General features: G+C 37.6%; 1 protein-coding gene across 1 annotated transcript in view; it reads right to left on the bottom strand.

The window, feature by feature from the left end:
- Positions 1-990: 990 nt before the first annotated feature.
- Positions 991-15,970, bottom strand: part of UBE2V2 (ubiquitin conjugating enzyme E2 V2) — a 29,711-nt gene continuing 14,731 nt past the window's right edge. The window contains exons 2-4 of the mRNA XM_082479110.1: positions 11,270-11,415; positions 8,653-8,778; positions 991-2,179 (exon numbers count right to left, since the gene is read on the bottom strand). Of these exons, the coding sequence (XP_082335236.1) occupies positions 2,033-2,179; positions 8,653-8,778; positions 11,270-11,415 (419 nt within the window). The 3' untranslated portion in view covers positions 991-2,032. The remainder of the gene's footprint in view (positions 2,180-8,652; positions 8,779-11,269; positions 11,416-15,970) is intronic.

Here is a 15,970-nt window from a genome sequence, read left to right as displayed (position 1 = left end):
TCATTCTCTCAATAGTTTATGCTGAAATTTTCCCAAAAATTCATATCTCAGAACTGTACAGTTCCATTATTTTAATTGATTAAATATAGATTAGCAGTGTTAGTATAAGAAAAAAGATTTAATGGCATCAAAATCATTCAAATTAAATCAAGTAAGAAAATGTTGCAATGCACTTCAGCCAAACCATCACAAATGATATGTTATATAAATACAGACATGAGGTAGCTGGCAGCTACAAATCCACCAATTCTGGAAGTGTCCAATTTGTCCAAAAAGCATAAACTGACAAATACTAATTAAACCTTTCCATTAAAAAAAACACCTAGTTTATTGCTTTTAAAGGTTTATTCTTTACATCAGAAACAGGCAAAGGCATACCAAAGAAAGTTACCTGGCTGTTGATGGCTTTTGATTATATTCACTTTTTCAGAAGAACCACTAAATAAAACTTTGAATGCAAATAGCTGACTCGCTCCCAATGTTACATGTTCTCACCAAAATTAACACAGGCTTGCAATTTCCAAGATGGGTGGGGGCAGGGACAGAAGGTATAATTTCCAAAGTGACAGCATTAACTACTTTCTTATGAGAAATCAGTAACAGAACTAAAATCAGTGTTCCCACCAGACAGAATACATTGAATAAAACAGACCAACAATTGCAGGAGAGGCAGAAAGCATTCTAGCTATGAAGAGCGCAGTGTTATGGCATATGATACATGGAATGCAGATGGAAATATGATGATCTGTACCACAGGTGTAATTTTTATTAAAGCTTCCTGAAGTTTCTTTTTTGTGTGTTTCAGAAAAGGCAAAAGTGGAACAGACAAGAAAAAAGGCAAGAAACATAAAAGAGGAAAAGATGCAAGAAAGCAAGAATCAAGGTAGTTACTGCAAAAGCAAGACAAAGGACTGAGAAGTAGGACAAACTTCAGCAATGTGGTCTGAAACCTGCTCAGAGGTCAAGTAAGCAAAGTGAAAGTTATGCTCATTTCTCAAAAGAATCTAGAGGGGAGGTGGGTAAGCAAAGGGTTTTTTGTTTTTATTTTGGGGGGGTTGGTGTCCATTTTTTTTAAGTATATATACATACACAGTGCAAGCTTGTCTAAAGAAGTGGTACTACAGATGACAGAACTTACTCCCTTGCAACAAACGGAATACCTTGACCTCTCAAGTAGACCAAGCATACAAAAGTGGTAAGAATAAAAGGTGCATGTAAAACCAGCAGCAATATTATGTTTGGCTTTCCACTACTTCTGGAAGTAACTGTACATATATTACATCACTATTATAGAAATGGCACAGCCTCAGACACTTTCCACATTTTATTTACATTTTAAGACTAACTTTAATCTCAATCACATATCCATACATTTCCTTTGTTTCACTAAAACTTAAATGCATGGTTTATTAGAACAAAGACTGTAAACAAATATTTGCCATGTCCGATACATGTAACACACAGGAGCTGCTTAACAGAAATTAATCCCCCCATTTTATAAATACAGGTATCAAAACAATCTTGAACATACTTTGTGACACTACTAGTAGTCGGCACCCACACCCTTGCAAAATTAAACAAGATGAGCAACGGTATTCACTGTACCTGCTACTTAAAAACAAATTTAACTGCAGCTCTTTTACTAAGCAAGATGGATAAAGCATGCCATTTATATTTTGCCTTCTCAAGAGATTATTTTCAGAAACATATATTATTCCACAGCAATCTGACACTTTCTGTCATGCTTTCATCTTGTAAAACCTGAATTCCAATTTTAGGCTATTTCAGGCTTATACTTGAATGACAGTGCCTCAATAAGAGAAAAAAAATAATTGTGCTGCCTTTTTCTCCCATAGTGCCTGAAAACATATTGGGCATACATATATTATATATATTCTTACAAATGTCCAGGTCATGTATACCAGCTGAATTTCTTTTAATGTGTGGGTGTTTGCATTGTGAGATTTAATCAAGACATTAACATGAGTAGAAGGTTGTTGTTTTAAGACAGAAGTTTGAGAATCAGCTAAAATTAATTGTTGTAAGTTTGTCCCTCTGGAGGTTGTGGAAGCTTCATATTTTCTTTGGACATCATTAGACGTCTTAGCTCTTGAAGTACAACTTTAATGCTATAAGAATTTTGCCATTTTGCTAACACTGGTATGCTCCGTGCATCCACCTGGAAAAAGAAGAGAGAGTTGTAAGTTATGATGAAATACAAAATCTCTACATAAATAGCTGTTATTGACTTAGTTGCTCTAAGAAAGGGTCTAAGTATTCCCTGACACTTTCTCTGTCGCATAAAGTCCCTGTGTTCATAAAATATTTTAAGGAAAACGATCATATACTTACACACAGATACAGATTCTGCAATAAAATCCATGCAGGTGGACCCTTCCATCTGTGCTGATACTAATATTAGTGAGAAGGAAAGGGGAGGGGGGAAGAGATCAGAGAACCGTTCACTGCAAAACTGGAGCCGTATCTTGTAAAATTTATTAATCTGTTTCAAATTACCCCCCGAAAAGAAAAAAGTAATCACCTTCATTATGGCAATATATACACTTGGGTTTTCCTCAGTTCTTTAAAAGAACCTGCAACACAAGAGTCTGTAGAATACCTTTCTAAAAGAAAACTTCCCATATTTTTTCCTTGCTACAAGTATCATTAGTGATTTATTTCACATCAATATTACATGATGCTTCTGATACGCCAACAGTCACTACGTATACTAAGAAATGGCTCGAAATATTGAAATAACCAATTCATAATGTTTGGACATTTCTCAGTTCTTTGCATCCTTCTTACAGTAAGTCATCTTATGGAGCCGTGAAGATTACTGTACATCACTTACCAATTTGAATATGAACTGAAAGGAAAGGACATGGGACTTCTCCTATGCGTTTATAAAACCTGTGGGACAATTTACACAATTATATTATAACAGGGAGGTTTCCATAGGAAAGTCAGCAATTGAAAGGCAGCTTGGGAATTGTTTTGGCAGCAGCAGGTAAGTCCTGGCCACCCAGCCCCTTCAAGAAGGAACTTAAGACAGAGGGGCCTACAACTGTGCAACTGCAAAGCAGGCCCATGGGCAGGAATAGGGCTATTGCACACTACTGAATTCCATTGGCAGAGTAGCACAGACAGCCCACATGGCTATGAAAGTGCTGGAAACCACTGCTTTATGATTTAGGCAGCATAAAACATCAAGAAGTTTCTTATCCCATCTTAATTAGGGCGAACTGAAAGAAAAAACAACACTGGAATCAGAAATAAGAATGTTAACGCAGATGTTTTATTTCTAGATTGTTCAAAGTGAGGCTGTCTATTTTCAGAACACTAGATGAGACTAAACCTTTTTGTAGGAGGAAACCGAGGCCAACGTTTAATAACATGCTGGCTTGGGCAGCAATACTAACCCAAGAAATTTCTGCTCCCTCTCACTAAGCACTTGCTCCTTTAACAGTGCTACCACCTATCAGCTGAGGTGAACCACAAAACGTATGTGGAGCTACTTTCTGAACTGAACTGACAGAATCCATCCAGTTTAAAAAAAAAAAAAAAACAACACCTTGGAAAGAAGTCCCTAAGCAGGATCCTTGATCCAATTCACAGCTCAGCACTATAAGCGTTTATCTTCACACAAATAATGTTCTGCTCAGAGTTGGGAACCCCTTAAAGTCAGCAGAGCTGCCAAAGATGGCATATCATCAAACCACAGTATAAAAGGCAGTCATCAAAAGGAAAGCTCCATTATGCAGCAAGATCATGCCAGTTTAAAATACACAAGTGTATGAGCTAATACAGAAAGGTTTTGAAAGTAACACTGGTCAGACCGTCACTGTAATTCCTGCACTACTACTGCTACTTTTTTAAAGGCGTATTTGATTTAATGTGGTAGATAAGAGGCAATATCAGAGCAGAATAATCTTTGCAACTGGAAAACAGGTTCTCTTTTCTTAAAGAGCAGACCATTAGACAAAACCACCAGTGAGTAAAAGGGAAATTCTGATAAGAGATCACCTGTGTTATCAAGTAGCAGCTTAAGTAAATCATCATTTAGCCTCAATCTTTGTTCTGAGGTACCAAGCTCTTACAGTTCTCTTCCTCTCCAATCCTTCTAGATAAGATTAAAGAAGGACACTCCAGAGTTTCTATCACACGAGCTGGACCCAGCAAACTAGGAACAACATGAATTCATTTCAAAAGTTAGAACAGTAAATATCACACTACTCAAAACTGTTCTCTGTATAGAAAATGCCATGAGAAATACAAGAGACCACCATTTTTCCTCATGGGGTCCTACAAAAAGAAAAAAAAAAGTTCAAGTTGGTTAAGTATCATGGTAACAGCAGAAACAAGGGCTCAGTTCTTATGTTCACTTAGCATATAGATGCAGATGTTTGGGACCTTATTTCCCCCATCTCACACATAGATGCACTTATTAACATTTGTTAATACCTCACTGCTGCTAACCTGACATCCTCTTTGACTTAGCAAAACGAAACAAAACACGAGTACTCCCTGAATGCTTTGGTATAAGTCCTTTGGCAGACCAGTAGTTTAATAAATGTCCATGTTAGTCTGAATCACACTTTACTAAAGTAGTTGAGGAGAGATCACATTATGTGCCACTGACCTACCAAAAAAAAAAAAATAATCAATCGTCTCCCTGAGAAAAATCGGGGGGAAATAAGCCACAGTACCAGGTAACTGTTGCAACAGAAAATTCCCAACCAGGAAAGACGTGCACTTAGCCGTGGAAGCCCATGTGATAATAAACTGTTTTAGAAGATCACTGGTAAACCAGCATGGATAAGAAGAAAAAGGTAGGCTTAGATTTTGGTAGGTCTGAGAGAGAAAACAAATATAATTATCTGTTCAGATAAAGACAGGGTTAGAAAAAATGGCTGGAAATGCAGTTGCTCTGGGACTCCCCAAATTAATGTCCTCAGCCTGGCAATTCTGCTTTCATACCATCTTTCTTTACCTCGCTTCTCCTCAACTGTGCCTTTGTAGGCTCTCTCAAGTCTGGCAATCCGCCTCACTTACAGCACATAGCAGTCAGTCACCAGTGCTGTTCAAAAAATGCAATTCTACATACACTGGCTGTACTGGAACAGGACACCTGATCACTTAGAAGTAAACTCCTCCAGCTTTTCTTTCTTGGCTGGGAATTTGTAGCAACAAATTCAAAGACTGTAAACTCTACTTTAACAATGTTATGAATGTCTTCTGAGTAAAGACTGCTAAACGTGACATTTTCGTTACTGAGAGAAATTTCAAGGTCACAAAAAAGCTAATAAAGCTGAAAAAAGAAACCTGAAGAGTATTTTATTCTGGGGGTACACGATTGTAAATCTTTAAACAATAGCAAAAGAAGCAGTGTGTGTAATGCATAACTTTTTCCTAAGCAACTGAAATTAAAACAAATAATTTTACACAATGTTGCAAAGTATTCAGTGTTTATAATGTTCCCAATATTTTAACTTTAAGAAGGAGCAAACTGCTTAGTCTACAATAAACATACTCAAAGCAATAACTGGACAACAGTTTACAGATTTATAGTTGACCAAGTCCCAAGTGAGTTTAATGAAACAAACATTTCCAGCTGTAAATGGTATTTAAATGAACAGGAGTGTTTGCAAATCCTGCAAGATAGACTGCTGAAGAGCGCTCTCACAGATGCAAAAATCAGACATCCTCACAAGGCCATGGGAAAATAAATAGCACGTCAGAATGCAACCTGTGTTTTATCAATACAGGATACACAAGTCTCCAAGAGAAAAGACCCTGCAGCATTAAGAATGATAATTGTAAAAACAATTTTACAACAGTGATGCCATTAGCGCATAAATGTCCAGCCCTACCTAAGTATTTGGACTAGCTTTTCTGAACTTAGTACCCTAACTCTGTATACAAATGCAGTAGCTCCATAGGCCGACCGAAAAGCAGAAAAGCACAAAAACTAACTAGCAGATTAGAAAAGGAAGGCAATTTAACAGGGTGACTCAGTGCACTTAAGTTTAGTCTTTTGAGATAAAATACTCCTGAAGTAGCCCGCTCCATTCCTGCACTAAATTTACTGACCATCAGTCTCTGTGATCCCTGAAGACACGCTGCTGATGGAAAAGTTACTTACAAGCAGAAGTCCTTTCTCAGAATAATCAAACAAAAGGTGAATAAACTTGTAACTGTCAGTACAGATAAATTCATCACACACACACGTGCACTTTTCATGCAAAAGTATAAAGGGACTTTTAAGTCAAGAAGGTCAAGAACCACTACCAACAAGGCAGTTTGAGACTTGCTTCCTTAAACCACCATTAAGTCTAGCACATATCCATCTGCCCCCTCCACCATTCACACTCCAACTCAACAGAAGTTATCACCCTCTAAACTCATGCTGGGGGCTCTACTTTTCCTCAGGTGTCAACTGGCACACACATCTCCTGTAAAGTGTTGCTTAACAACATTACAAATGTTTTGGGTAGTACGATAATACTATGACAAGCAATTTTGGTTGCTGTTTATCTTTTCTGCAAGTTATCAACTTTTTCAACTTTAAGCAATGTGAGGCCATGTGTCAAAAAACAGGATGCAGAAGCATAGATAGTATACCTTGTCTGAAGGTAAAACCCTGTCATGCATTCATTCAAAGAATGCAGCAAACTGCTTATGATCTATTAAATGAAAGATGATCAGAAAGTGAGATAACAGCTTGGAAGAAACACAAAGGAACTAAAATAGGAAGCAGCAATATGAACCGTTCCAGGGATGCTGAAGGTACCCCCAGTTTATCTGACACATTTGGCTCTAGTGAGCACAATGGTGAAATAAGCTAAAATGCAAGATACCAGGAAAATGGGTATACTAAAAATTACATAATAAATGAGCTTTAAGTTCATTAGTTATGAAAACTGTTTTCATTACAAATCCTATCTAGACCTATTTAAATCCATAAAAAAAAGTTATGCATTTGCATAGCACAGCCTTCATAAGATACACTATTTTATAGAATTGTTGAGGAAAAATTGAATGAAGGTTTTGTATAAGGTTATAAACTTATTAAAATCAAGTTCTCCTGTAGCGATGACTGGATTTTTAAGACTGCTTTTAAAACAACCAGGAGGATTTCCTGTCACAGTATTCGCTCTGTTCCTCAGCAAGCTGAGGGAGTGTAGACTTCTCCAAACAAAAGCTCAAGCTGACTGCCTCAGTAAACATGAGCCTTCAGGCTCCGCAGGTCTGAGATTCTGCTTCCAGAAACCAACACCTACACTCTCAGGCATGCACAGGTGAAGCAACGAAAGCATACTTCTTTACTGATTCAGAATAATACATGTTACTAGGGAGAGGTATGAAAATAATATTATAAACACACCAAAAGTTCTTCTGCATTCCAGACTGGCAGCTTTTGCTAGTCACAACCTCTTAAACACACATACTTACAAACAAGCCACAGTTGTGATGAAGGGCAATAGCTGTTTTGTCGACAGCAATTTTAATAAGATCTTCAGGCAGGGTAAAATTGTTGGCTATGCAAGAAGTACTTTCAAATTAATTTTAGATTATTTCTGAAGTGTTAGTGCCACTGGCTTTGGATGACCAACCAGTACACTACCCTACCACCTACAACAGCTCAAACGAACCACTGAGAACCTCTCCCTCTGCTACAGTCATTGAGATACTTAAGCTTCACACTTCAGTACTATTAATCACACAAATGCAAGCCCATCTTTATTTTAAACCATGCAAATTATTTAAAATCCAAAGATGCTCTCTGACTCACCTTTCAGTATTACCTTAACCCAATTACTTTGCATTCACTGAAGACAAACATACACACAGACAAGTGTGATATATTATTGTATTTCCTGCTGATATACGCATATACCATTGTAAATGTAAGACAGCTCGCACCTCTTTTCACTGAGCAATGGGGTACCTCAGACTTACAGGATTAAAGTACCTAGTGAATAATGCAGTAACAAACTTGCTTGAGCTGCTGCCATTGCTCGTGTATGTGAGCTCATCCCATCTATGTGCGAGATCAGTGAAAGTGCAAACTGATCTCTAAAATGCAAGTGATTACCACCTCTATCAAAAGATCTTAAGACTGAAGCTCAGAATCACCTCTGATTTGAATAAACCCAGTATAAAGAAAATAAGAGTTTAAATACATAAGTTCATTACAGGTGAGTTACTACATCCACAGTGGGACACATCAGGAATAACCTCAATTATTAATTAATGGAAACATCAGATAAATTTGTAATACTCCTGTTACAATACAAATCTAATCCCCTTTTCTAAGAGTATTACAAGGGAAAAACCTACACACACCTTAAACACTTATTTTTTTTTCTGTTCAAAAATAAAATCTTCAGCTTCATTTAAAACAAACAAGTTTCATTAATATAAAGAATTATTATCTCATTGATAAGTCACTAAGAACCAATAACATATTGTAAATACCTAAAGATTTGAAGTAGTAAGCAGCCAAAATTTGATTTAAACCAAGTACTTATATTGTAAAATTTAAATATGAAAGTTCTGTCCAACATGCATATTCCTCACCTGGGTTTTTCACAGAAAAAATTTATAGTACAGATTAACAACATGGTTGATCTTACCATTTCAACTTACCATTCCATTGGAATTATTTATTCCATTCATATTAATTTTAGTTACAAATCTAACTGTAGGAGGTGCTTCTGGATATTTAGGTCCACACTCTACTTTCAGACTGTATATTCTGTTTTCATAGTTTGTCTAGAAAGCAAAGAGACAGACTAATGCATCTCACTGAAAGCTGAATATTAATTAACTTTAAAAAAAGCACAGGCAAGAGGAATAAAGATTAAGAAATATGAAATAATATTCCACTGCTTTGGTTATATTGATTACCTGACGAATATATATAAATTACACTACTTATTGACTATACCAAAGTTTTAACAGAATACTTTTTTTTTTTTTTTAAATTCATATTTACCGTTATTCTTCCTACCCACCTGCATTCCTAAAACAACTTTGGCACAGTAGGGGGCTGAGAGAAAAAAAATAATAATCTTTAGGAAAATTACCGCTTTACCCCCGTAAAAAAATATCTAATGCTGCAAAACAACTGGAAGTGGAGAAAGACAAAGATGCCAATAACCCAACAGTTAAGACACAACCAAGAACACAATGAAAATAGTATTTGCAAATTACTTCTGCTTTTCTAGTACTACTACTATTCCAGTAGTAATGGTACTTCAAGCTGTTCTGCATCAGCCAGCTGTCATTCTCTCCAAGTAGAAGTATTCCCCAGAGAGGGATGCTGTCAGTTATAGTGGAAATAGACCACAATATAGACACACTGCTCACAACTCTGAAAAATCCTAAGAATGGCACTCATTCTCATTCTCTTACTCCTATCCAGGTGACTTCTCAATTTTGCTCAGTTTTTCAAGTCACTGTTTTACTGCAAGCCAAGCATCCCTGGCCAGCTCCCCAGAAAGCCTAAACACCTATTCTTTGGGGGTCAGAAAAATGTCTCCTTTAATCCAGAACAAATCTTCCCCTCCTCCCTCCATCTTGGTTCACCCTTCCACTGAAGCAAGGAAAAAATCCTGATAACTGATTTTTGCACAGCTCTAGAAAAACCACGTATGCGAAGAACTTCATGCTGTGGACAGTATTTGCAACTTTCTCCATTTTCTGCCTAACTGCACACTGTCTACATAACTCAGCCAATTCAAAAAACACCATCTTTTACAAGCCCTGAAACTGGGTATGCAATTCTTTTCAAGGTGCCACCACAGGCTTGGGAGTTGGTGGTTTTCACTTTCTACAAGCACTATATACTGCAATCATTCTATCAGCAAGCCTGCATGTCCCTGAAATGGCCCAAAATATTACTTGTGTGCACTCCTTCATACAGAAAATAAAATGACAGCAATATAAATTGACCAGAATTAAAAGTGCATCCCAAGTTGGTTTGGGTTGCTTTTTTTTTTTTTTTTTAAAAAACATATAGGTCCCTACGTAATAATCATTCCCTTCAAAGATGTGTTAGGAGTCTACCTTAGTTTGAACCAGAAACCAGTCACAGGCAGTTCTGGAGACTGTTTGGACAGTCAGGGAGACATTACTTTAGTTAGCTCACATTTGCAAGTTCTTTTCAAAACCCATAAGACCACAAACTTTCTTCAAAACATATTCAAACACCGTGATTCCACAGAAGCTAGTAGCCATAAGCATACCGTCATTACATTTATATTTTAAAGTGGTTCTCTCTCAAATGCACCCAAATATTAGGAGCTCAGCACAATCACACAGATGTTCAAAACAGTGTGCTGCAAGTTGCAACTAACTCTGACTTCCAAAAGAAGTCTGAATTACACTGAATCTAACTCTGGAACTCTGTTACTCTGAAAGACGTTGTTTTCACTGAGGCCAAATCTCAGTTCTTGTCTTCGATAGGTCTTCCAATAAGCCCTGCTGCTGAAGAACACACAAGATAGTAACCTCATGTCAGCAGCAAGACATATACTAACTTAGAGCTACTTGAAGTATACTTATTTAAAGTTATTTACACAGTGATCTTTTGTATCATATTGTAACTCATGAGAAAGTGTGCACAAAAGTCAAGATGTGTCCACTCATATCTGATGAGCCTGATACTCAGACATGAGACGATTACTTCTCTTGCAGGTTTTATCAGTCTAGATGACATTCTACAGAACCTAAAAAGTCTGAAGGATTTGAACTTTGTGTATATATTTTATCTTTTTAGAGGTAATTAAAAACTGCTTGGTCTTTAGGCATGATTCAACTGAAATCCATAAACTGCTATACTGAAAGACTACTTGATAAAACTTGTGAAAGTTGAAAATATATTTCCAGTTTACTGCAGAATTGAAATTACTAGGCACATATGCTAAACTGTGGAAAGACAGTTACTCTGTTTCCTATACTATCACTGTGCACTTACATGCAGTAATGGTAGAAATACAGACTGAATATATTCTTAACTCAGTAATAAGTTTCACATCACAACTGGCTTATACAGACAGCTGCAGGAACATGTACTAGGGGAGACTAGACTGAAAACACTAACATGCCAGGAAGTAATGAATTCTAACATGAATATGCAGTGTTTCTACAACTTCATACATTGAATTTTAACGAATTCCTTTACACTGTAGCAAAGTAACATTTTATTTGCATTTTGTATTGTCTACAAACTTTAAAAAAAGGTTTTAGTTATCACACTTACCCTCGGTGGCCCGATAATCATTCCTGTCCACCTGGTGAGTGTCATATCTTCATCATCTTCAAGGCCCCAGCTTACTGTACCATCACCTACTCCTTTCTGCCCTTCTTCAAGTTCTTCCAACAAGCGAAAATTACGAGGTACTTTAACTAGAGAAAAGGGAAGAATGCAATTAATACTGTTCACATTAAGGAAAAGGTAAACAATTTAATTGGTTTTATCCCTTATGCACTGGCAACTGCCAAATATACTTTCAAAGCCAAATATTTCCTGCATGAATTTATTTAGCACTCAAATTATTTAGAAGCAACTAACCACTTCACTGTTACTTTTACTACTTAACTGTAGTTACTACCAAGCAACAGCAATACAAACTAAAAAATAGAACATATGAAAGCTCTCTTTAGTTTGACATGACTTAATTCAGACTCTCCCAAGCACAGTACTGTTTAGAGCCAGTACATTTCAAAATCAATTCACTGTCAAGTTCTACTCAACTACAATCCACATAAAACTGATATGGCAAATTCCCTCCAAAAATAAGGAATGCAACATTTAACACAAATAACCTTAATAAATGTAAACTGTAAGAGAAAGATTGAAACATTTTCACTTGATTTCATTTGATTTAAAAAAAGTTGAATATCTGAAAACAAATTAAAAATCAAGTCTTTTTTAATCTAGTGATTATTATTCCCACTCAGAGAAAAAAAAATAAGAAGCACAGAAACACTGATTAAGCTATTAAAGAGAGATAATGACATATTCACAAAAGAATATGAAGATGTACGGCGTCTAAAGAGAGCCAAGTAATATGCACTTACTGAACTATAATTACTGCATTTTTATACATGAAAACAGACAGATATTGATAGGTATTAAACAAATGGATGCTTAATTGCTTTACATTACAAGCTAAAATGGTATTTCAGCACTAATATAGAAAACAAAGCTAATTAACACCTGCATGCAATCATGGTATGCTTTTATTTTCAATTAAAACATGCACAATGACGTAGAAGCAATATTACAATATAATAAAACCTCAATTTTCTTATAGCTGCTTATAGCTATATATTTTTTCCTATAGCTACTTACAGCTAGATTGTTTTCCATGATTTTTACTAGAGATCCCTTTCTTGTACTGCAAGAATCCAAGCACTCTATAAAACTAAAACTCTAAGACTGGGTACACACTAAGTTATTAGCAAGAAATACAAACTATGCAAGTTTGAAAAAGATGGGGGTCAAAGAAAACTGGTTTTCATATCAATTATTAGTCACTGGGATTTCAGGTTTTACATTATCCTAGTCTGTATTCCAAGTAGTCTCTATGCAAAAAATGAAGACCAATAGTACACAAAAGGATTATTTGGTCAATAGGCATGCATATGGACCAGTACAGATGAACATACCCTTCAGCAACTACTCAAATAGCTTATCTTGCATAAATGTGTTTTAAACGAGTTTAAAACAATTAGTTTTTTTAAAAACAACAGACTAGGGAGAGGCTCCTAAAAATTGCAGAAACAATTGTGTACAAGTTCTTCAAATTCCCAGGGAAAAGCATTAAGAGTAAAGTATCAGGATAGTGCAAGGAAATTAAATCACTCATGTATGGCCTCACTTTCCTTCCTGCTTTGGTATTGCCACTCACCTGAGCCCATAATGAGCTACTTCAGCTTGCTAACTGAGCAGAAAATTACACATTTTGGTTAGTCTCCTGACAGCTTAACAAACCAGCCCAGCTCACAGAGAGATGTGACAAGTACTAGCATGAAAGTGCAGCCATGGCAGCAAAAACTCAGATAACCTCAATGTAAAAATATGTTTTAATGGAGTTAAACTACTCCAGAAGCTTATTTTCACAGATAAGAGTTCACATACAATTACCTGAGAGTACTAACACAATACATCAAGGAGCAGATTATTTCTCAATATTTTAGCATAGATCCTTTTAAAAAGCTTTATTGAAATTCATTTGCCCATTCCTCTGGTCCCATCCTTACTTGTTATTAGCATTAGAGCTATACATTCACATATCTAATTCAGACTAGGGATGATGACTGACAATCACACTTCTTTTACATTATACAGCATAAAGTTTTTACTTTTGCTCCAGATTCATACAGTGCTCTGGAATGGAGTCTGCCAGTAAAAGGTTAACGTTAACCTTTTAAAATCAATCAATTAGCAGGATAAACTTCGACTAAACTTCTTGTTTTGTATCACATGATTCAATAGCTTTTGATTGGTATATGGAACCTCAAACAAACAAATCCCACAAACAACCCCCATCCCTAAAACCCATGCTTCCAATCATTATCTTAGCCTACTCTAGTGGCTTAAATCCACCATTTCTCAGAATACTTGCTCTAACTGCAGAACTTCAGATTTATAGTTTGCCTCTTTAAAAAGCACATGAAAGACAGTAGCAAACAGCTTTTAAATTTATTTCTGATCACCTGCTACCACCTTTCAGTGCAGCTGAGATGACCCAACTGCTCATTGCCAAGAGAAGAGGTTCCACGTGTTCTCCCAAAACTCTGTTGCTCTTGCACTATCCATGCTCCTCTATTAGCCAAACTGGCATGCCAGTTTAGCAAAAAGCTGTCTTTCCTTTAGGCAAAAATCATATACAGCCAGTTAATCAACTGAATTGACTCAGGAAGAAAGATCAACAAATGCCAGAGCTGACTGCTGTGTGTCTTTCAGTGCCTTCCTTTGCAAAACCATGGGTGTGGAGATGAGGGAGTTTTTTGTGGCAAAAAGCCATTGGACTGGCCCAGTTGTATCATAAAATTGTAGGAGATGACAGTTACTAGAAAAGAACAACCCCTTATGACTAACCGTCCTGTGTTCATCACATTTTTCCCACTACGTTGTCTGTGCTCACTAGTTCCCCTTACAGCCCAAGGGGAGCAGTGAAGGACTTGGGAAACCTCCAGAACATCTCCAGAAAATAATTTAGATCTAAAAAGAGACAAAAACATCTAACAGCAAGTCCCAGGCTCCTCAAGCTAACATTCCATCAGTGGTAGAACTATGTAGCAAAACACTGCTCTGAAGTTAAATATAAGAATCAAAACACCTACTGTTTAAAACAAAACAAACAAAACCAACCCACCCACCCCCACTGCGATTCCAATCCATAAAAAAACTCCCCCCCAAAAAAATGTTAGCTCTCAACTAAAACTGGACCAAAGGCACATTCAAACAGGTTCCCTTTAAGAAAGTTACACAGTCACAGAATCACGGAGTATCAGAGTTGGAAGGGATCTCTAGAGATCATCTAGTCCAACTCCCCTTCTAAAGCAGGATTGCCCAAAGCACATTACTCAGGACTGCATCCAGGTGGGTCTTGAAAATCTCCAGAGAAGGGGACTCCACAACCTCCCTGGGCAGCCTGTGCCAGTGCTCTGTCACCCTCACCGTAAAGAAGTGTTTCCGTGTATTTGAATGGAACTTCCTGTGTTCTAATGTGCCCATTGCCCCTCGTCCTGTCACTGGGAACCATTGAAAAGAGCCTGGCTCCATCCTCCTTCAACCCACCCTTTAGATACTTGTACACCATAATAAGGTCTCCCCTCAGCCTTCTCTTCTCCAGGCTAAAGAGTCCCAGCTCTCTCAGCCTTTCCTCATAAGGGAGATGCTCCGAGCCCTTAATCATCTTAGTTGCCCTTCTCTGGACTCGCTCCAGCAGTTCCCTTTCCCTCTTGAACTGGGGAGCCCAAAACTGGACACAGTATTCCAGTTGTGGCCTCACCAGTGCAGAGTAAAGGGGGAGAATGACCTCCCTCGACCTACTGGCCACACTCTTCCCTATGCAGCCCAGGATTCCATTGGCCTTTTTGGCAACAAGGGCACATTGCTGGGTCATGGACAATTTACTGTCCACTAGGACCCCCAGATCCTTCTCCTCAGAGCTACTTCCCAGCAGGTCTGCCCCTAACCTATACTGGTGCTTTACATTCTTCCTCCCCAGGTGCAGGACCTTGCACTTGCTTTTGTTGAACCTCATTAGGTTCTTCTCTGCCCAGCTCTCCAGCCTGTCCAGGTCACGCTGGATGGCAGCACAGCCCTCTGGGGTGTCAGCCACCCCTCTCAGTTTGGTATCCTCAGCAAACTTGCTGAGGATACACTCTGCCCCCTCATCCAGATCATTAATGAATATATTAAACAAGATTGGACCAAGTATTGACCCCTGGGAGACACCACTGGTTACAGGCCTCCAACTAGACTCTGTGCCGCTGATCACAACCCTCTGAGTTCTGTCCCGCAGCCAACTCTCAATCCACCTCGCTGTCACCTCATCTAGCCCATACTTCCTCAGCTTCCTAATGAGGATGTTATGGGAGACAGTGTCAAAAGCCGTGCTAAAGTCAAGGTAGATGACATCTACAACTCTCCCCTCATCCAGCCAACCAGTTATAACATCATAGAAAGCTATCAGATTGGTCAAGCATGATTTATCCTTGGCATATCCATGTTGACCGCTTCCATTCCTACATTTGGGTTGGGGTCATGAGAAATGATTGTATAAATTAAGATAAAACCACTATTTCCAATGAAGACCACTTCCATATTTAAGGTACTTAGGTCACTTACGCAAACATATTCTATTCCCTTATTTATGAGTTCATAGGAAATGCACAAGATCTTTCTTTTTATGCAATCCTGTATTAAAGATTTGAATAAGAACAT

This window comes from Vanellus vanellus (assembly GCF_965231255.1).
Source record: "Vanellus vanellus genome assembly, chromosome: 2".
Classification (NCBI taxonomy): Eukaryota; Metazoa; Chordata; class Aves; order Charadriiformes; family Charadriidae; genus Vanellus; species Vanellus vanellus.
This window is presented reverse-complemented; position numbering and strand designations above follow the sequence as displayed.